The 22,462-nt window shown below is 43.6% G+C and overlaps 1 protein-coding gene across 6 annotated transcripts in view; it reads right to left on the bottom strand.

Annotated features, from left to right (window-relative positions):
- ryr2a (ryanodine receptor 2a (cardiac)) overlaps nt 1-22,462 on the bottom strand; it is a 292,365-nt gene that overhangs the window by 217,291 nt on the left and 52,612 nt on the right. For all 6 annotated transcript variants that reach the window (XM_085170363.1, XM_085170361.1, XM_085170365.1 and 3 more), the window contains exons 2-3: nt 22,337-22,456; nt 21,739-21,843 (exon numbers count right to left, since the gene is read on the bottom strand). In XM_085170363.1, the coding sequence (XP_085026489.1) occupies nt 21,739-21,843; nt 22,337-22,456 (225 nt within the window). The remainder of the gene's footprint in view (nt 1-21,738; nt 21,844-22,336; nt 22,457-22,462) is intronic.

Raw genomic sequence — 22,462 nt, 5'->3', positions numbered from 1 at the left:
ACTTTAATGTGATCTCACACGAATATTTATTTCAACAAGATTTCTCATTACTTCTTCTCATCTTTCACATATGAACATCATGACTCTTTATCAATCACAACATAATCACTATAGTAAAAACGTTTTTTACTAAATCATAGATCAGACACCAAAGCATTTCCTCTCTCATCTGGGTGGAGTCTTTAATGGCTCCAACAGTCCCAGCACAGAAGTCAAATATACACACCAAATCACAGTAAAAGGTCAGGATTCAGGTATTCGAACTATTTCATTCTCATTGTCTTTTAACTTTATTGATTACATTTTGATTAGATCTATTTTTGATAGATAAGATAAGATAAGATAAGATAAGATAAGATAAGATAAGATGACCTTTATTAGTCCCACAGGTGGGAAATTTGTTTTGTTACAGCAAAAGTGCAAAGTTATGTAGCAGAAATTAGAAAACACTGGAATCCAACAAAATATAATAGAATAAAATAAAATACTATATACAATAGAATAAAATTGAATAGAATAATATATACAATAGAATAAAATAGAAATACAAATACTATATACAACTGAGTAGGAAAATACAAAAATACAGCTTTGTCAGAAGAAGAAGTGCACATATAGCAGTCTTATTGCACATGTGAGGGTTTGATCAGCTGCAAAGTCTTTGTTGTGGAGTCTGACAGCAGTGGGGAGGAAAGACCTGCGAAATCTCTCCGTCCCACACCGTGGGGGCCGCAGTCTCCCACTGAAGGAGCTGCTCAATGCTGTCAGAGTCTCCTGCATGGGGTGGGAGATGTTGTCCAACAGGGATGACAGCTTAGCCGCCATTCTCCTGTCACTCACCACCACAGGGTCCAGAGGGCATCCCAAAACAGAGCTGGACCTTCGGATCAGCCTGTTCAGTCTCTTCCTGTCCCCAGCAGAGATGCTGCCGCCCCAGCAGACCACACCATAGAAGATGGCTGAGGCCACCACAGAGTCATAGAAGGTCTTCAGGAGTGGGCCCTCCACTCCAAACGACCTGAGTCTCCACAGCAGGTACAGCCTGCTCTGCCCTTTCCTGTAGAGGGCATCTGAGTTATGAGTCCAGTCCAGTTTGTTGTTCAGATGAACACCAAGGTACCTGTAGCTGTCCACAGCCTCGATGTCCATACCTTGGATGTTCAGTGGTTGCAGTGGAGGATGCCTGTGCCTGCAGAAGTCTACCACCAGCTCCTTGGTTTATATTCTGATTAAATTTAGGCATAATCAACTATTAGTATTCTATGTATTTTAATTAAAAGGAGATACAGTGGGGCAAAAAAGTATTTAGTCAGCCACCGATTGTGCAAGTTCCCCCACTTAAAATGATGACAGAGGTCAGTAATTTGCACCAGAGGTACACTTCAACTGTGAGAGACAGAATGTGAAAAAAAAATCCATGAATTCACATGGTAGGATTTGTAAAGAATTTATTCGTAAATCAGGGTGGAAAATAAGTATTTGGTCAATAACAAAAATACAACTCAATACTTTGTAACATAACCTTTGTTGGCAATAACAGAGGTCAAACGTTTACTATAGGTCTTTACCAGGTTTGCACACACAGTAGCTGGTATTTTGGCCCATTCCTCCATGCAGATCTTCTCAAGAGCAGTGATGTTTTGGGGCTGTCGCCGAGCAACACGGACTTTCAACTCCCGCCACAGATTTTCTATGGGGTTGAGGTCTGGAGACTGGCTAGGCCACTCCAGGACTTTCAAATGCTTCTTACGGAGCCACTCCTTTGTTGCCCGGGCGGTGTGTTTTGGATCATTGTCATGTTGGAAGACCCAGCCTCGTTTCATCTTCAAAGTTCTCACTGATGGAAGGAGGTTTTGGCTCAAAATCTCACGATACTTGGCCCCATTCATTCTGTCCTTAACACGGATCAGTCGTCCTGTCCCCTTGGCAGAAAAACAGCCCCATAGCATGATGTTTCCACCCCCATGCTTCACAGTAGGTATGGTGTTCTTGGGATGCAACTCAGTATTCTTCTTCCTCCAAACACGACGAGTTGAGTTTATACCAAAAAGTTCTACTTTGGTTTCATCTGACCACATGACATTCTCCCAATCCTCTGCTGTATCATCCATGTGCTCTCTGGCAAACTTCAGACGGGCCTGGACATGCACTGGCTTCAGCAGCGGAACACGTCTGGCACTGCGGGATTTGATTCCCTGCCGTTGTAGTGTGTTACTGATGGTGACCTTTGTTACTTTGGTCCCAGCTCTCTGCAGGTCATGCACCAGGTCCCCCCGTGTGGTTCTGGGATCTTTGCTCACCGTTCTCATGATCATTTTGACCCCACGGGATGAGATCTTGCGTGGAGCCCCAGATCGAGGGAGATTATCAGTGGTCTTGTATGTCTTCCATTTTCTGATGATTGCTCCCACAGTTGATTTTTTCACACCAAGCTGCTTGCCTATTGTAGATTCACTCTTCCCAGTCTGGTGCAGGTCTACAATTCTTTTCCTGGTGTCCTTCGAAAGCTCTTTGGTCTTGGCCATGGCGGAGTTTGGAGTCTGACTGGTTGAGGCTGTGGACAGGTGTCTTTTATACAGATGATGAGGTCAAACAGGTGCCATTCATACAGGTAACGAGTGGGGGACAGAAAAGCTTCTTACAGAAGACGTTACAGGTCTGTGAGAGCCAGGGATTTTCCTTGTTTGAGGTGACCAAATACTTATTTTCCACCCTGATTTACGAATAAATTCTTTACAAATCCTACCATGTGAATTCATGGATTTTTTTTTCACATTCTGTCTCTCACAATTGAAGTGTACCTCTGGTGCAAATTACTGACCTCTGTCATCATTTTAAGTGGGGGAACTTGCACAATCGGTGACTGACTAAATACTTTTTTGCCCCACTGTATGTTCATGCGGGACTGAGCTAGTGATTGGAGATACATAGCCTAAAATGAATGAAACATGAAGTTTAATGATGTATAATGAAGGATACTCATTATGAATGTTTAAATGTGTTGGAATTATTGACGAGTCAAGTTAAAATACAACACAGAAAAGAAGAAATGTTATTAAGTGATTTAAAGGTCAGAGAGAGGGGGGGTGTAGCTGAGCATCAGGTGATTAAATGTGACAGGACGTCACAATAGGTGTGAGGATAGCATCTCTAAAGATGTGATCACTACCTGGTTTTGTATTTTTTGCTTCTTCTCTGCTCATTTTTGTTGTGTTACATTATAATTTCTAGAGGATTTGGATTCCCACTGTTTTTCTGCTGGATTAGAACTTTGGGAACATTTGGATTTTCGCTGTATTCCCGGGTGATTGGATTTCCAAGGGATGCTGCCTTCCTGTTTGACTAATATTATCAATGCAGAGCAAAGAGATAAATGCATCTTCAGAACTGGATGTGCCCATTTTCTTCTTAAGCTTTCTGCTCTCAAAGATCAGAACAGAATCAGCATTAGATTGGAGCCTGCTTTTGCTTTAATCCTGCTAAATTACTTTATTAAAATATCTTAGATGACATTTTTTTTATTGTGGACATTCAATTTTTCGCCCTTTGTGACACAGTATAGGTCAAAATCTATATCAGTATAAGCAGCTCTTACAGGTTACTCTGGCCTCTAACAGTAACACACCCCTGGGACCCTGGGAGAGCTTCACTTTAACACTTGGCTCTCTCTTCATCAGGACGGACCGTAGCAACGAGCCAGACACCCCACACTCCCAACGCACCTCCTACGGGAGACCCCTAGGGACACGGTCAAATGCCTTGTCCATGTCCACAAAACACATGTAGAGTGGTTGGGCAAACTCCCATGCACCCTCCAGTATCCTAAAGAGAGTAGAGAGCTGGTCCAGTGTTCTGCGACCAGCACGAAAACCACTTTGTTCCTCCTGTAGCCACGGTTCAACTAACAGACGAACTCTCCTTTCCAGCACGCTGGCATTGGCTTTAGTGGGGAGGCTGAGGAGTGTGATCCCCATATAGTTGGACCACACCCCCTGGTCCCCCTTCTGAAAGATGGGAACCACCACCGCCCCTCATCTCCAAAACGCAGAAACAAATGAAATCAGATTTGTTTTTTGTTTTTTGAGGAGGCAGACATTGTCCCTATTGCCAGTCTTGGCAGCCGGGGATCAGTCCGCCAGGGCCTTCGCTCCTGGCCGCCACCCGGCACACAATGCACCCGACCCCTATGGCGCCTCCTGCGGGTGGTGGGCCTGCGGGAGGATAGGCCCATGTCTCCTCTTTGGGCTGTGCCCGGCTGGGCCCCATGGACTAAGGCCTGGCCACCAGACGCTCGCCCTCGGGCACCCTCCCTGGGCCTGGCTCCAGGGCGGGCATCTACCACCAGCAGATAGAGGAGGTGGCTGACATCCAGCAGTCCTACCAGTGGCTGGACAAAGCTGGACTGAAAGACAGCACAAAGGCTTTAATCATGGCAGCAAAGGAACAAGCTCTTAACACAAGACCCATACAGACTGGGATCTACCACACCAGGCAAGACCCCAGGTGTGCAAAGATGGTCCTCAGACAATCCAGCACATAACAGCAGGGTGTAAGATCCCAGGGTGTAAGATGCTAGCAGGCAGGCCACACATGGAGCACCATAACCAAGTGGCCGGCATAATATACAGAAACATCTGTGTCCCGAGTATGGCCTGGAAATGGGATACCAGCCCAGGGTGATCAGGAATGACTGAGCTAAGATCCTGTGGGACTTCCAGATACAGAAAGACAAACTGTTGATTGCTAACCAACCAGATAGTGACGGACAAGCAGAGGAAGACAGCCATAGTGGTATAAATGACAGCAACATCAGGAAAAAGGAAATTGGAGTAGTAAGGGTTGAAAGAAGAACTCGAGAAGATGGGTGAATGGGCCTGGCTCCAGGGCGGGGCCCCCGTAACCCTATCCTGGGCAGGGTAAACTGTTCCCTCGATGTTCTCTTCATAAGGGTCTTCTGAATCGCTCTTTGTCTGGCCCCTCACCCAGGACCAATTTGCCATGGGAGACCCTACCAGGGGGAAAAAGCCCCCAGACAACATAGCCCCTGGGATCCCTGGGACACACAAACCCCTCCACTGCAATAAGGTAGCGATTCACGGAGAGCTTCCTCCGAAGGGCGGCTGGCCTCTCCCTTAGAGATAGGGTGAGAAGTTCGGCCATCCGGGAGGGGCTCAGAGTAGAGCCGCTGCTGCTCCACATCGAAAGGAGCCAGCTGAGGTGGTTCGGGCATCTGACAAGGATGCCTCCTGGGCCCCTCCTGGGTGAGGTGTTCCAGGCATGTCCCACCGGGAGGAGGCCCCGAGGTAGACCCAGGACACGCTGGAGAGATTATATCTCTCGGCTGGCCTGGGAACACCTTGGGGTTCCCCCGGATAAGCTGGAGGAGGTGGCTGGGGAGAGGGAGGTCTGGGCTGCTTAGGCTGCTGCCCCTGCGACCCGGCCTTGGATAAAGCGGATGAAGATGGTTGGATGGATGGCAGACATTGTCTCCAGACTGATGTGATCTAGAATTAAATTTCTATATTGATTAATGCATAAGCTGTTTTTTGACTTCCAGTTCATGAGAAAAGTTTTCTTAGCAATCCATAAGGAACATATGTGATGTATTTACTTATCTAGTTCACTTTTTTCACCTAAGATGGACAGCTTGGGTGAGGTTGGGATCCAGCAACTAAACCACGTCGTCACATAACCTTTTGACAGGTGTGCAGGACCATATAGCATATAGTTCTCAGCAGAGCTGTCTTTGCAATGAGCACATTTGTTTGAGCATGTAAGGCCCATTTGGAACAACCTTTGTCCTCTATAGTGTGCTCTGTAGAGAATTTTGTATTGTACAAGTTGTAAGTTGGGCTTTTCTGAAGGTGTTTAAGCGTATTGTGTCCAGAATGTTTTATCTGGATTTATGGAAAGATCTTGCTCCCAGTTGATGGTTTGGAGGGATATTGATTCATCAGTTTTAAACAATAGCTTATAATGTTGGGCAATAGGCATTTGAGGGTGCTGATATTTAACAATTGTGGGACCAAGTAGGTTTTTCTGGATTCAGTTGATTGGGATTACATTTTTCCTGTATTATGGACTTTAGTTACTTATATTAAAGAAAGGTATTGTTGCTGATTCTATAGTTTGATATGGATATGTGCACTACATCTGCACTGTGTACCAAGTTGCCAGTCTACCACAGTTTATCAGACTCAGAGCTAATTACCAAATTTGAATCACCACAAAACTGTTCCCATGAATAAAGCAGATATTCAATAAAAGTTTGAGTCATAATTTTCAAGAATTAGTCATGCTAACTACCTTTGTTGTAGACATGTAGGTAAAAATAGTTGCACAAAAAGCATATATCAGGGGAAAAGGCATGCAGCTCTCTTCAGCGTTACAGTACAAGTTTTACATGACTCATTCTGCAAATGTATTATACGTCTGGCTGAAAGGGAGAAATTAGCTATCTGAAGTGTCACTTTGCTGAAGACGTTTGGAATCATTATTTAGCAAAGCTCCACTGCTTAACCAATCATCCTGTATAAGTTTTTTTTGTGTGTAAAGCTTCTGATAGCTTTGGTGTTTAAAATAAATGTACCTGTATAAACATGTACCTATTTGTAGTCTCAAACTTGTTCTGCAATTGCTCTTATTAGAAACTAAAAAAAAACATTATGCACTGTTTCACAATTTTATTGACATTTTATAACAACATCTTGTCACTCATCACCCAGGTGACTTCGTCAGTCTCAGCTGACTGCAGGTTTCCCAACCTTATAAACATTACATTTGCATAATGACTGAAACCAGCCCACTGATGGAACAATGAGCTGGGAGGTCAGTTCCTTCATTATTAATATTCAAATTGTTGTGACAATTGACCAACAACCACTGATCAGTTGATCACTGATCAATGACCATTGATCAATGGCCATGAGTACCATTCACAGGGAGGTGGTGATCAGTGATCCCTTGTGTGTGTGTCAGGAGTATTGGAACAGTTGAAACTAATTTTCTATAAACACAGTGTCTCTGTGACTTTTAAACCCCAAGGATCGGGTCCCCCGACACAAACAGAGTAACATAGTGTAGCTGTTAAGTGCCAGGAGCATTGCCAGGATTTATACATCGGGGAAACCAAACAACCTCTGGCAAAGCAGATGGCACAACACAGACGAGCCACCTCATCAGGCCAAGACTCTGCAGTCATAACGACTATTGGCCACTGATCAATGGTCATGGCAATTTACAGATTAATGTTCAAGGAACTGACCTGACATTCCAGTGTGCACTCAGTGGTGCTAGTTTCACTCATTATGCAAATGTATTGTTTGGCTGGGGAAACCTGCTTAGACTGAATGAGTGAAGTGATGTTTCTACCACTAAAAACGCCACATCCACATGAACAGCATCAAGTTTTTGGGATTTCCTTACCTGGATGATTGCACATGCATCAAGACATTTTATAACAACAATGAAATAAAGGACAATGGGACAGCATTAGTGAACTATAACTTATTTGTACTGCATTTTTCTCTGGTTCTCCTGTCTTGACTGGAAGCCAGATCTCCAGTTTAATAGCCACTGCCATATGGGGAACTGAGTATTCAGTCTGGCTGATCTTGCACTTTCGTTCTTGTTGATTCTGGGAAAGTCAATCACAATTTTCACAGATGCAAAGTTCAAAACCACAGACTGATTTTCTGTAGTTCAATAGCTGGAATTCCTATCATACATGGACACATAAATAGTTTTCAAGTTTGGCAATAAAAGGTTCTACTCATTGCAGCAGATAAGTGCAAGCAGAGACACCAGTCGTTTCTCAAGGTGCTCTGTCTTAAAAAATGTCCCTGTTATGTTTCTGCGTCGGCCTCAATCGCCTGAAATTTGTCCTATACACTACACAGGTTGTTTACTCCAGAGATCAGCTGATCACCCTGATGCTGGCTGACAGACCGTGTACCAAATGAAATCTGGAGGAAAACACACCGAGGATGCAGACGTGGAGGACAGAAGAGGAGAAGGAGACAGTGAGACAGCAGAGGCTCGAAGAGAGAAGGAGGTACAAACCATGTCTGCTGTCTGTTATAATGGGGAACGTTCGGTCGCTAGTAAACAAGATGGACGCGCTAACAGTGCTAGCACGGAGTCAGAGGGAATACCGGGAGTGTAGCTTGATGCGTTTCACTGAATCACAGATGCGCCAGGATGTTCCCGACGACAATGCATCCACGGAAGTCTTCCAAAGTGTAACCCTGCCCGCATAACAATCTAAGAACTGATTTGTTGCCCGGACGTTGAACTGTGCGCTGTTAGACTCAGGCCATATTATTTGCCCATTACTCATGTAATCTTGGTGGCTGTTTACTAGGGGTGCAACGATACACAAATTTCACGGTTCGGTTCGGTTTGATACTTTGGTGTCACGGTTCGATACTTTTTCAATACAAAAAAAAATGTTCATGCCTTTTTAATTTGTCATTTATTAAAATTATAAATATATATTTTAACTCAAAAGTACAGTTTTTAAATTTAATGTTGCTGAAACAACAAAGTAATAAAAAATAAATCTATCTGATTGAGGAATCACTCATCTTTGGAAAAGAGAGTTTATTACAGAGAAAGGCTCTTTCCAAAATAAAAGCTATACTATACGCTTCTTCTGGGCTATATTCTCAGCAGCATATTAAACATATCAGGTCCCCATAAGGAGAATCATGTGCTAACGGCTGTCTAAATGACTCGGGTAAAGTTTGTAGCATGCATGCTTGTTGTTTTTGTCTGCTTCCACTTGTCTTTGCACTAGGATGATGTCGGAGTAAATGTGCAGTCATATTCATTGTGTTCCCACTAGTGCTGTCAGCGTTAATCTGAAATGACGTTAACGCCACAACACGGCAAATCTCCGTTAACGAGCTACCGTGGATCGCCCCGTGCGTGGGGCTGGACAGCCAACACGTAAACGAGCTAACTGTGCTAACACACTAGTTCCCACCCATGTAATTGAGCATTGCTGGCACATCCAACATACTGTTTTACTTTTGTCCATGACACGCTTACCTTCAGGGTCATACGTCACATGAAAACCAAAATAGTTCCAAACGCCAGATCTGAATGAGGGTGGGGGAGGTTCAATTTGCCATGTTGCAAGGAGAGCTTAACTTCTGTCTCGCTAGCTTGCCCTGCGCTCAGTGAATCGGCGTTCGACTACTCCGCCTAGGCTGCACTGTCGAGCGCAGATCCACTGAGCGCTCAACACAGACAGCACCGTCAGAAGGAAAGTTGATAAAATAAATTAAAAATTTTGTATTGTTCGATACATATGCCTACCGAACCGAAAGCACTGTATCGAACGGTTCAATATCGATACGAGTATCGTTGCACCCCTACTGTTTACGTTCCTCCCTCTGCCGACCTCACTGTGAGAACATCAATGGGCTCACTGAGTGTATCACTGACCACATAAACTTCTGCACAGGCTTCATTGTCCCAGCTAATTGTTACCCAAATAACAAGCTGTGGATGACTAAGGACATCAAACCCCTCCTCAATGACAAAAAGAGCGCTTTCAGAGGGAGCAAAAAGAGAAAGTGAGAAGGGTCCAGGTGTTACTGAAGGACAAGATCAGAGAGGCTAAGGACAATTACAGGAGAAAGCTTTAGTGGATACTGTCACTTTTATTCACGACCAGGTTCAGAGGCAAATGAGGAGGCTCCACTCAGGTAGGTCTGCGGGACCAGATGGCATGAGTCCACGTGTCCTCAAGACCTGTGCTCCCCAGCTTTGTGGAGTCTTTCATAAACTGTTCTGGTTGAGTCTGCAGAGAGTCCCAGTGCTGTGGAAGACATCATGCCTCGTCCCTGTACCAAAGACGCCACGTCCCAGTGGCCCCCAGGATTACAGGCCTGTGGCACTGACCTCCCACATCATGAAGACCCTGGAAAGACTCGTCCTGGACCAGCTCCGACCCACAGTCAGACCACAGCAGGATCCCCTTCAGTTTGCTTACCGGCCCCACCTCGGAGCTGAGGACACCATCATCTACCTGCTCAAGTGTGTCTACGCCCATCTCGTCCAGTTGGTGAGATGTGAACTTGTGATGTTTCTTTTACTTTTCCAGTGCATTCAGCACCATCAGGCCGACCCTCCTGGGTGATGAGCTAACAGCGATGCAGGTGGATGCTTCTCTGGTGTCCTGGATTGTTGATTATCTGACAGGACGACCAATATATGTGTGTTTTCCACAATGTGTGTCTGACAAGGTGATCAGCATCACAAGGGACCGTCCTCTCCCCCTTCCTCTTCACCCTCTACACCACAGACTTCAGCCACAGCACCGAGACCTCCATCTTCAGAAGTTTTCTGATGACTCTGCGGTGGTTGGATGCATCATCAGGGGTAATGAGTCAGGCTGTGGTTGACTCCTTTGACATGTGGTGTGAGCAGAATCATTTGCAGCTCAACGTGGCAAAGACCAAGGAAGACCAGGAACGTCTTGACCCCTGACTCTAAGGAGTCAACGTGGACATTGTGAAGGGCTATAAATACCCTGGAGTATGCATAACCTGGACTGGGTTAAAAACACTACTGCACTTTACAGGAAGAGCCTGTAAAGTGCAGTAGTGTTTTCTGAGGCGGCTGAGGTCCTTCAACATCTGTCAGACAATGCTCAGGATTTTCTGAGTCTGCTGTTGCATGCTGGGGCAGCAGGTTGAGGGTCACAGACGCCAACAGATTCAATAAACTGATCCGTAAGGCTAGTAATGTTGTGGGGATGGAGCTGGACTCAATTAAAGTGGTGTGGGAGATCTTGTCCACGATAAAGACAATGTTGGATAATTCCTCCCACCTCCATGACATGCTGGCCACAGGAGCACGTTCAGCGAGAGACTGGGATTACCAAAAAGCACCACTGAACGACACAGGAAGTCATTCCTGCCTGTGGCCATCTCCCTGTACAACTCCTCCATCTAACACACTGTAAACAAGAGTTACACCCTTTTGCACATGCTCTGCAGTAAAATAGCATATGACAAAATTCACAGGTTAGAGTCAAATGTCAATCATATATATTCTGCCTCTGTAATATTCTTGATATTTATTTATAATTGAGTGATTTGTTTATATTAGTGCTATTTCCTAAATTTGTAAAATCTGTAACATTTTGTATTGTTTAAATGGTTTAGTCTGTTACTGTTACTGTCCTGGAGCAACTGTAACCCATATAATATCCTTAGGGATTAAAAAAGTATTCTGACTCTGATTTATCAGTACATATCCATATTTTAATATCTATGTGTAAAGACAAAGCTGACACTTGTGAGACAGCGATGTGAGCATCACAGCAGATGCCTTTGTGTCAAAGTAACTGAGGATAAAACAGAAAAACATCAAGGAGATTTTCCTGGCCTGGCTTTTTATAGCACCGAGCCGCTTTAAAATATTCTGCAGTAGTTAAAAAACTGAAAACTGAAGAAGACCATGAATCAATATATGAACATCGCCTGATGCTGCTGAAGTGAAGCAGAGCAAAGTAACAGAGGTTTATTAGAGACACGGCTAAGTGTTTTGCATCATCTGTAAAACTTAAAAATTTCTTGAACAGGTATTGAACAGCAGAAATGAGGCTTTCTTGTCAGAGGTTATCTTTGAAAAAAAAGAGCAGCAGCCAACAGCACTGCACACAACAGATAGACTGGTGCATAATAAGCACCAAAGCATACTAAGCAAGCGAATAATGCAGAAAATAGAAATTTTTTTTATCATAAACAGGTCTCTGAGTACACTGGGAGAGAGTTCTGCAGGAAGTAAAAGCAAAGGTAAAGGGAATGCATGACAGTGCTTATCAAATTTGAAGCGTAGCTTTGATCTTCTTTTGCTGCTGGTTTAGTCAATTTTGGTCAGAGAGTGAAGAAACCTGCAGCTTCAGAATCTGTGAGATGTCAGCTTTCACCATCCAGAATGTCCGTGTACGTGCTGTCGGGTGAACGGGGAGCTCCACGCTTTAATTTTACATCTTTTTGCAGAACTGTTTACCTGCTCTCATTTGCTGTTTTAACTCTTTGGTGGTTGTTGAAATAGTTTCGTGAGATTTAACCTGAGATCCTGGCATTTCTGGCAAAATACATTTGCTAGTTCTGTCAGCGTTAATCTCGTTAAAATGATGTTAATGCCATTACTGCATTAACGCGGCAAATCTCCGTTAGCGAGTTAGCACGGATCACCCCATGCATGGGGCTGCCCGGTACTCATGTATAACTAGCTAACCGTGCTAATGCGTTGACGGGGTGCAGCCCCTTGGACAGGGCGATCTGTGCTAACTCGCTAACGGAGATTTGCCGCGTTAATGCAGTTATGGCGTTAACGTCATTTTAACGAGATAAACACTGACAGCACGAAAATTTATATTTAAAAATCGATTCTAAATTTAATGAATCGATATCGCATTATTCAAACTACATTTTTTAAACACACACCTAGAACTTGAAATGTGTTAATGTTTAGTGATGGACAGCGAAGAAGGATCCAGATGTGGACTAAGGAAGGCAGGCGAAAGTTAGCAAAAGGCGAGGTGACGCAAAAATTGTCCACAGGCAAAAAACAAATCCAGGAAATACAGATACTGCCTTATACCTGACAGGGCCATGCAACCATGAGTAGTAACGCCCTTATGTGGCATTTAGGAAGACTGTTGTAATGTCTTGTGTATCCACCAGAGGGCGAGGAGCTGTGTAGTGGCGCATTCATTTACAAGCTTGCTAAACAATATATTTATACCTTGTAAATTTGTTAAGCTAGTCTATAATTATGAGAGAAGCATAACGTTGAACCTTTCTATAAAACACTGATATAGGTAAATGCTTGCAGCAAATAAAATACAAGTTGTGCACACTGAGCAAGCCAGACAAAAGGTAATAATTCTGTGATTATTGCTGACCTGTGTTTGTGAACATGAAAGCATAAAATAAATATTTCATTGCACTGCTCATGTTCTTATATAAAATGCAAAATGTGCTCCAAATGCACAACAATATATATGTGTGTGAGTATTTCTGCCAGAAATATGTGATGCTTTGTTCTAAATATTTTGGGTGATTAACAAGGTCAGGAAGATGCTACAACAACCACGAAACTCTGGCACCGTGCTTAAAACAGGCAATTCCTGCCATGTATGCTTTCCAAATAAACGTAAAAACAGAAAGTCCTGCTTGCTGTTTGCCATTAATCTTAGTATATCACCTTTGAGACTGATTGAAAGGAACACTCCAAATCCAACAACTGGTACATGTCCCACAAATAAGTGTCCAACCTGCAGTATTTATTTATTTAGATATAGGCGCAAAAACTCCACGTGCTACAGGTAGGAGAGAATTAACTGCTATTAGTCTTTTTTTTTTTTTTTTTTTTTTTTTTTTTTTTTTTTTTCGCCTGTCCCATTTGGTTCTTTAGCCGTCAGAATTGTTGTCTGAAGACCAACAAGGATACCCAATGGATTTATTTTGCCAAATGGATCATCATGGCATTGCCGTATTGGTCCATTTGATCGACCTTTGTTTTTATTATTTATTTTATTTTCAGTTGTTACAGACGGGACAGACATGAGTGAGGGATAGGAAAGGGAGAAAGAAAGAGGAAGGAAAAGAAAAACAGAAGGGGAGAGGGACAGTGAGAAAGGGGGGAAGAAAAAATATCTCCGGGATCACCTGTTGAGAGAAAAAGAATAGAAAACAAGCAAAAAAAAAAACAAAACAATGCAACATACTATACACAACACCATCGCATTAATCTAGCTAAGTGAAAACAGCAGTAAATACTAAATATTGAATGTTGTTGTGCAGCACGCAGGACAGACAGCGCACAATGTGCTTTGAAGTAGCAGCCAAGAAAGGTGTGATTTAAGTCTATGAATAGTGAACACCCATGTGCACACCTGTGTGGATCGGCGCGCTTGTATTCAAATGGTTTCCCCATGTAATGGTCTGCTAGAGGATGTAGAGAGCCATAGCCCCGTCCCCCAGGGCATGAAGCAGGCATGGAGGAGATCCAGGCCCCAGACATCCAGAGGCCCCAGAGTGCAAGAGCCCAAGGAGGACCACCGGAGGGGCATCCGTGCCACCTTCATGGGAAGGGCTGAGGATCCCCAGATGAGGGGTCATCCAGTAGCCACCGGGCAGAAGCTAGAGGGGGCTGCACCGGCGTGCCCGCCGGCTCTGCCGGCAGCCAGCTGTGCCAGAGTGAACCGAGCCGCAGGCACAGAGGCCGGAGGCCCGAGGGCCCCCCGCGCCCCGGAAGAGGCCTGACCGAGCAGCAGGCGCCAGGCCCCGCCAAGTAGTCACCGGGAGTGAGCTGGTACATACCTGAGCGCCCAGCCCCGGACACCAAGAACCACCAACGCACCGACCCCTGAGGGCATCAGTCACCGGCAGGGAGTGTGGTGAGGGGAGATAGGCCTCCACACTTTGGAGGGCCTTGGAGTTCCCAGAGAGGTGAAGTCTAAGACCCGACCTGACATATAGACACAGACAAACAGGCACACACAGACACAGACATGCATTCCCACCCTCATGCACACATATACAAACACTCAGCACTCACCCAACGCAGGAATAAACGTAAATGGACATGTACACACAATCACACTCCCCAAACATACTCTATATCCCGGGTCCAGGTATCCTCACCCCCAGAGATGGAAACGGCACCCAGACCCAAGAGATGTTACCCTTCCCTCCGGGGTGGAGGCAAGCAGACCGCCCCAGGCTCCGCAGCAGCAGGGAGGCCAATCGGACAGCCAGCATCTCTTCCCAGCCCCCCCGCCCCGATGGCTAGCAGAGAACAGGGGTGTGTTAAGACCCCATACCTCCCTCCTCCCGCTCAAGTGTAGTGTTGCTGCGTGTTGCTCTAAAGTGTATTTAAAACAAGGGAGAGCATGGTGCTGCTGCCAGAGAGCAGCAGGTGTTAGCACGGCCCCTCCCGAGAACCCTCAATGTCTACATGGATTTAAAATTGAGAGGTGGGCACCGGCGCCAGAGGCAGGTTTGAATACACAGACCGTCTACTGGACGCCGTTAACGTGCCCACCCTCAAGGCCCTATATATATATATATGTGTGTGTTATGAGAGTGTAAGTAATGTGGATGTCTAAGTTGTGAGATAAAATTGAGGCACAGGTGGCCAGAAGAGGACAGAGGGGGGGGGAATGTCTCTGGTGACCCTGGTGACACACCCGCACCCCAAAGCCCTACCTGTGTGGGTGGGTGTGGTGGAGCGTGAAGAGGGAGGCAGCCGGGGATGGGGAGGAAAAGAAGGGAGGGGAGGGTGTCCCTCCCTAGGGCCAGCTCCCCCGCTGACCCCAATATGCACCCCCGTCCTCTGGTATCCACCAAGGCAAGGGAGCCCAGGCCCATCCAGACCGGGGCCTACGGCAGCAACACCGCCAAGCCCCACAGGACCCGGGGCAGCCCACTCTACCCCACCGCAGAGGAAACTGTACCCACCCCAACATTCAATCATCTCCCAGACTACACAAGTCACAGACACCCAGGTTAAGTTTATTCTCCACCTCTCCTATGTCTCTCCCCCACCTGCAGAGTGGACTCCTGCAAAGATGGAACAACCTCCCTGCCAGTTCAAGAGCCCCCCGGTTAGGCCGATGCACAAGAGGCCCCCTGCGCCAGGGCTGAGCCCCCGTGCACCCACCCGCCCACAACCTCGGCGACACACCGACGAGGACCGAAGTCCCCAAGGCCCAGCCAGAGCCCCAGCACGGAGGCGAAGCACCCCCAAACCCCAAACCCCCACGCCCGCCCCGGATCCACTCAGGGGCAGCCAGGCCACCAGGCCAGTAACCTACGTCCGCCAGCACAGACCATCCTCCAGCCCCGCTGCACGCGGCCACGAGGAGAACAACCTCTGAGAGCGACCAGAGCCACTAACCAGGTTATGAACACAACCCCCGGGTTAAGCCCTCCAGGGATAACGTCTCTAGGGGTCCTCCAGGTGCCCTAAGCCCATCCCAACCTCCACATCAACCACAATAGCCAAGGCGGGACCAAACCACGACCCCCCACCCCCGCTAGGTGATGGAGCCGATCAAAGGAGCCCAGAGGGATTGATCTAATGTGGTGGCAGAGGCTATATCGAGACTAATGTGATCTATTAGATAGTTTCTGTATTGGCTAGAATTAAGATTATTTTTATTTTTCCAGTTCATGAGGACCGTTTTCTTGGCGATGCATAGGGCAATAAAAACCATGTGGACTGTATTAATTTCTGTAGTGACATCATCCAAATTTCCCAACAAGCATACTAAAGGGGAGGTTGGAATTTTACATTTCAGACACTTTGATAAGTCCTCACATATCTCGTGCCAAAACTTCTGCACTGGTGGACAGAACCAAAGAGCGTGGATGTAACTGTCTGGTGTATTGCCTTGACAGTGTGAGCAGTTGTTGGCGGATGTAAAGCCCATCTTAAACATTCGATGACCTGTATAGTGCACTCTATGCAGTATTTTGTATTGTATTAATTGCAGATTGGGATTTTTAATAAATTTAAAGGTTTTTAAGCAAATCTGAGACCAGACGTTTTGGTCTAAGCTGACTGATAAATCTGCTTCCCACTTTGCAATAGGAAGGGATATTGATTCATCTATTTTAGAAAGTGTTCTGTATATTTTAGATAATAGTTTGGGGGATTTAAGAGTAAGAAATTGAACCACACTTGGTGGTGTTTGTAATTCAACTTGACTGAGGTTAAATTTCTTTTTTACTATGGATTTAATTTGTTGATATTCTAAAAATCTTTTCTTGTTGATCCCATATTGTGTAACTAGTCTGTCAAATGGAATAAATTCTGTTCCCTCTAATATATGTTCTAAGTATTTAATTCCTTTACAACTCCATTCTGGGAAATTAATCATATTTTTGTTTTGTAATATGTCAGGGTTATTCCAGATAGGTGTACGTTTGCATGGGATTAATGAAGACTCCGTTATTTTTAGAAACTCCCACCATGCTGACAGAGAAAAGCTGATGTTGATGCTTTTAAAGCATTCATGTCTTTTGATGTTTGAGCTAATAAATGGTAGGTCTGAAATCTCTAGATCATTGCATAGTGCCTGTTCAACATCTAGCCAGGGCTCATCTAAGAGGGTACATTTTAACCATTCTGAGATGAACTGAAGCCTGTTGGCTAAGAAGTATTGGTGAAAATTAGGCAGATCTAGTCCTCCTCTATCCTTGGTTCTTTGTAGCGTTTTTAAGCTGATGCGCGGGGGTTTATCTTTCCAAAGGAATTTAGAAATATGTGAATCCAGAGATCTGAACCAATCTTGTGATGGTTTGTTAGGGATCATTAAAAATAAGTAATTTATTTTTGGCAAGATCATCATTTTTATAGTGGCGACCCTTCCCATGAGTGATATGGGTAGAGATTTCCATCTAGTCAGATCGCCTTCTACTTTCTTTAGAAGTGGGATGTGGTTTAATTTAATTAAGTCTGAAAGCTTAGGAGAAACAATAATACCTAAATATTTAATATTTCCAGATTGTAGTGGGGCAGAAGATGAATTGTGGAAGGAGCAGTTAATGGGAAGAACTGTAGATTTTGGCCAGTTAATTGAATAGTCTGAAACTCTTGAAAACCAGTTTATTAGAGTAATTACCTCAGAGAGGTTGATTTGTGAGTTTTGCAGAAAAAGCAACACATCATCTGCATAGAGACTGATTTTATGTTCTACGTTATTACATTTTATGCCCTTAATTGTTGTAGCCTGTCTAAGTGCTGCTGCTAGAGGTTCGATAAAAATTGCAAAAAGTGAAGGGGAGAGTGGGCATCCCTGTCTGGTGCCCCTCAGGAGACAAAAGCTGGAGGATGTCTGGTCATTTGTTCTGATACGAGCTGTTGGGGAATTGTATAATATTCTTATCCAATTTATGAAAGAGTTTCCAAAACCAAATTTGTGTAAAGTTGCAAATAAAAATTTCCAGTTAACTCTGTCAAATGCTTTTTCTGCATCTAGAGATAATATTATGGTTTCAATGTTTTTATTGTATGAGTAGTCTATTAAATTAAGAAATCTACGAGTATTTGTTGAGGAGTGCCGACCTTTTATGAAACCAGTTTGGTCAGGATGAATTAAGAGGGGGGTTATTTTCTCTAATCTCTTTGAGAGAGCTTTGCAGATTATTTTAAGGTCTACATTTATAAGGGATATTGGACGATAACTTGAGGGAAATAAAGGGTCTTTTCCTGGTTTTAGCAGGAGACTAATGTTAGCAGAATTCATATTTGGTGGTAGTCTGCCATTTTTCTTGATTTCCTGCAACATTCCATGGAATACTGGTGCCAAAATTGTCCAGAATTCTTTGTAGAATTCTGCAGGAAAGCCGTCTGGACCTGGAGCTTTATTAATGGGCATACTTATCAGGGCTTCCTGGAGTTCACCTGGCGTCAGTGGCGAATCCAGTGCCATTGCTTGACTGTCTAGTAATTTTGGAAGAGTTACGTTGTCAAGAAACAAATCAATTTCATTTTTAGACGGGTTTATTTGTGGTGAATATAAAGTTTCATAGAAATCCCTAAAAATCTTGTTTATTCTTCCAGGGTCATATATTGTGTTCCCTGATAAATCTTTAGTGGCACATATAGTTGTTTTTTCTTTATTTATTTTTAACTGGTTTGCTAGAAATCGACCTGGTTTGTTACTGTGTTCAAAATTCTGCAAGCGAAGTCTTTGTACAAGGAATTGTGTTTTTCTATTAATAATTTCATTTAATTCTAGTTTTGTTTTGCATATTTTGTTCATTATTTCTTGATCTTGGTGGAACGCGTAGGCTTCTTCTAAGGATTTGATGGTTTTTTCTAATTCCTGAATATTTTTGTTTTCTTCTTTCTTTTTGTGTGATGAGAAAGAAATTATTTTACCTCTCATCACAGCTTTTCCTGCTTCCCATAGAACAGAAGCAGATGTTCCGGGAGTGTCATTAAAGTCTAAATATGAAGTCCATTCCTTTTTAAAATATTTAATAAAGTCTTCATCTTTAAGTAGTGATGTGTTAAATCTCCAGTTTTTACTTGGCGTAGTATTATTCTTGTGTATTAGTGTTAAAGATACAGGAGCATGATCGCTGACAGCTATAGGGTGAATCTCAGTGTCTGAAATGTCACTCAGCAGTGAGCTGCTGACCAAAAAATAATCCAGACGAGAGTAGGAGTGATGAACATGTGAGAAGAAAGTATATTCCTTACTGTTGGGGTGAAGGGAGCGCCATGCATCGCAAAGGCCATAGTCGCTCATATACTGTTTGATTATATTTATGGATTGCTGCTATTAGTCTTTAACCCGGGCGTAATGAGCGACTAACGAAGCCCCCACAGAATATGAGTTTTTTCAACTAGGCAATCGGCAGATTATTATCAACTGATATCGATTTTATTAATTTTCTACATCGTTTCTTGGGATTGTGGAATCAAAGCTTCATCATCATCATATGACTCCTCAACCTGAATGCAGGGAACAAACCAAGCAAAATTTATGGGAAACTGCGGGAACAGGCATGACAATAAATAAATAAACACTTTAGACACTTTAACACAATTTGTTAAATATATTACGTAGATGTCTTCACAGTAGTTTAACTACAAATGTACAGATTTCATAATTTTTCAAATGTTACAACGCCACAAACTACTATAATAATAACTCAAACAGAAGTCTGTACAAGTAACAGCCCAGCAAACAATAGGCTAAATGAACAAAACAAACCCATAATAACAAACAAAACCGTGGGTCAAAAACCCTTATAACCTGACAAAGTCTATGAAATGAGCCATTTTTTTCTGTCAAATCTTATCAGGAGCTTCATTTTCAGCACTTTGAACAACCCCCATTAAAAAGAGTGGAATAAGCAGACTCTCTTTCTCGTGTGTGTGTCATGTTCTTCTTTGTGTTTTATCAGGCATGGATGGACATTTACATAATTTACATAATGCTTTCTGGTCTTTCTTACCATGTAAAGCTAGACAAGTCACATTTAAACATACAGATCAGTGGTCCCAAACCTTTTTTACAGACCAGATTAATGTCAGACAATATTTTCACAGAGCGGCCTTTAAGGTGTCGCTTATAAATACAACAAAATAAAATGATACCACCGAGACAAAAACTGTGGTATTTTGTAGGGGTGCAACAATACTCGTATCGATATTGAACCGTTCGATACAGTGCTTTCGGTTTGGTACGCATATGTATTGAACAATACAAAATTTTTAATTTATTTTATCAACTTTCCTTCTGACGGTGCTGTCTGTGTTGAGCGCTCAGTGGATCTGCGCTCGACAGTGCAGCCTAGGCGGAGTAGTCGAACGCAGATTCACTGAGCGCAGGGCAAGCTAGCGAGACAGAAGTTAAACTCTCCTTGCAACATGGCAAATTGAACCTCCCCCACCCTCATTCAGATCTGGCCTTTGGAACTATTTTGGTCTTCATGTGACGTATGACCCTGAAGGTAAGCGCGTCATGGACTAAAGTAAAACAGTATGTTGGATGTGCCACGCAATGCTCAATTACATTGGTGGGAACTAGTGCGTTAGCGCAGTTAGCTCGTTAACGTGTTGACGCCGTCCAGCCCCACGCACGGGGCGATCCGCGGTAGCTCGTTAACGGAGATTTGCCGTGTTGTGGCAACGAGATTAACGCTGACAGCACTAGTGGGAACACAACGAATATGACTGCACATTTACGCCGACATCATCCTAGTGCAAAGACAAGTGGAAGCAGACAAAAACAACAAGCACGCATGCTACAAACTTTAGCAGAGTCATGTAGACAGCCGTTAGCACATGATTCTCCTTATGGGGACCTGATATGTTTAATATGCTGCTGAGAATATAGCCCAGAAGAAGCGTATAGTATAGCTTTTATTTTGGAAAGACACATGTAATAAACTGTAATAAACTCTCTTTTCCAAAGATGAGCGATTTCTCGATCAGATAGATTTATTTTTTATTTTGTTGTTTCAGCAACATTAAATTTAAAAACTGTACTTTTGAGTTAAAATATATATTTATAATTTTAATAAATGACAAATTAAAAAGGCATGAACATTTTTTTTGTATCGAAAAAATATCGAACCGAACCGTGAATTTTGTGTATCATTGCACCCCTAGTATTTTGTAAATATAATAATAAACGCAAATTCACTGTGTAATTGTGTTACTTTATTAGCAGTGTCCTTCTGAAATGTGCCAACTACATTGAGAGTAACTCTCTGCCCCTTAACGCTCTCTGGTCGCTACACTAACGCGTAAATATTTCTTTCAAAATAAGACACACAACTACAACACGATACCAAACGACTCAGGGACTGGTGGTTGGGGACGGCTGCTTTAGTCTATACAATTTACACTTTGTCTTCCTTACATCCGTGAGCAAATTTGAAATCACCAACAAACCTAACATGAATGTCTTGAACTGTGATAGGAAACTCCCTAATACTGTGTAGTCCACCCCTGTGTCTGCCTACACTGCTTAGGGAGTACTTGGAGAGGAGCCACCCAGACACATGGAAAACCTGAAAACTCCACACAGAAAGGACCAGCTGGGGTTCAAACCAGGAACCTTCTTGCTGGGAGATGACCTTACCCTAGGTCTGCCCTAGAAGATCTTACCCTAATGTGAACAACACCTACAGTACATTTATTAATACTCTCTTCTCTGATGTGTGTATGCATGCCCACACTCACCCCATCCGCCTTCTCTTGGGTGTTGGCCAGCATCTCCTGCAGGGCTCGTACAGACAGCGACTGCTCCAGCACAAAAGTGCAGATTGACAGATCTGGAGGTACATTCTGAAACAACAAGAAAACAGCTATAAATTTACATCTAAATTAAAACCTCCTGGCCACCTTTATACCACCAAAAGAGCCACGGTTTATCCTGTGTGGCACAGGAGACGTTATTAAATCTATGATGAGTACCGCTCTGACTTTGTGCACACACAATTCTTAGTAAACACGTGAATCCTATAAAATATAGCATGAATGGAGCTATGAAAACTCTGAGGTATAGAGTAGTTTTCTTAAAGGTCAGTGAGCATGAGTTTTCAAGCTGTAATGCTATTGTGGAAGCTGTGACACTCATTTAATTAATTAGGCAACTTCTCCAAAAGCATTTTGGTTTGTGATCTGATGATCAGGGTTTGATGAACATGACACATCATTACATGCACAGCCAACACGTTCTGGATTTTTTTCTTCAGTGAAATCATTTTTCCCCACTCATTTGATGGTGATCTGGCTATTCTTGTGAAATAAAGGATTATTACTTATGTCAATACTGTACCTTGGAGTTTGAAATGGACTCGAGGAAGCAGAGTCTGTTCCCAAAGCCTTCAGCAGCAAGACAAAGTTTTTGTTGCTCCTTGTGGATTGTAGCTGAGCATTGTAAGACCACTTCATCATCCTAAAC

Source organism: Neolamprologus multifasciatus, chromosome 8, assembly GCF_963576455.1.
Source record: "Neolamprologus multifasciatus chromosome 8, fNeoMul1.2, whole genome shotgun sequence".
In the NCBI taxonomy this organism is placed as follows: Eukaryota; Metazoa; Chordata; class Actinopteri; order Cichliformes; family Cichlidae; genus Neolamprologus; species Neolamprologus multifasciatus.
This window is presented reverse-complemented; position numbering and strand designations above follow the sequence as displayed.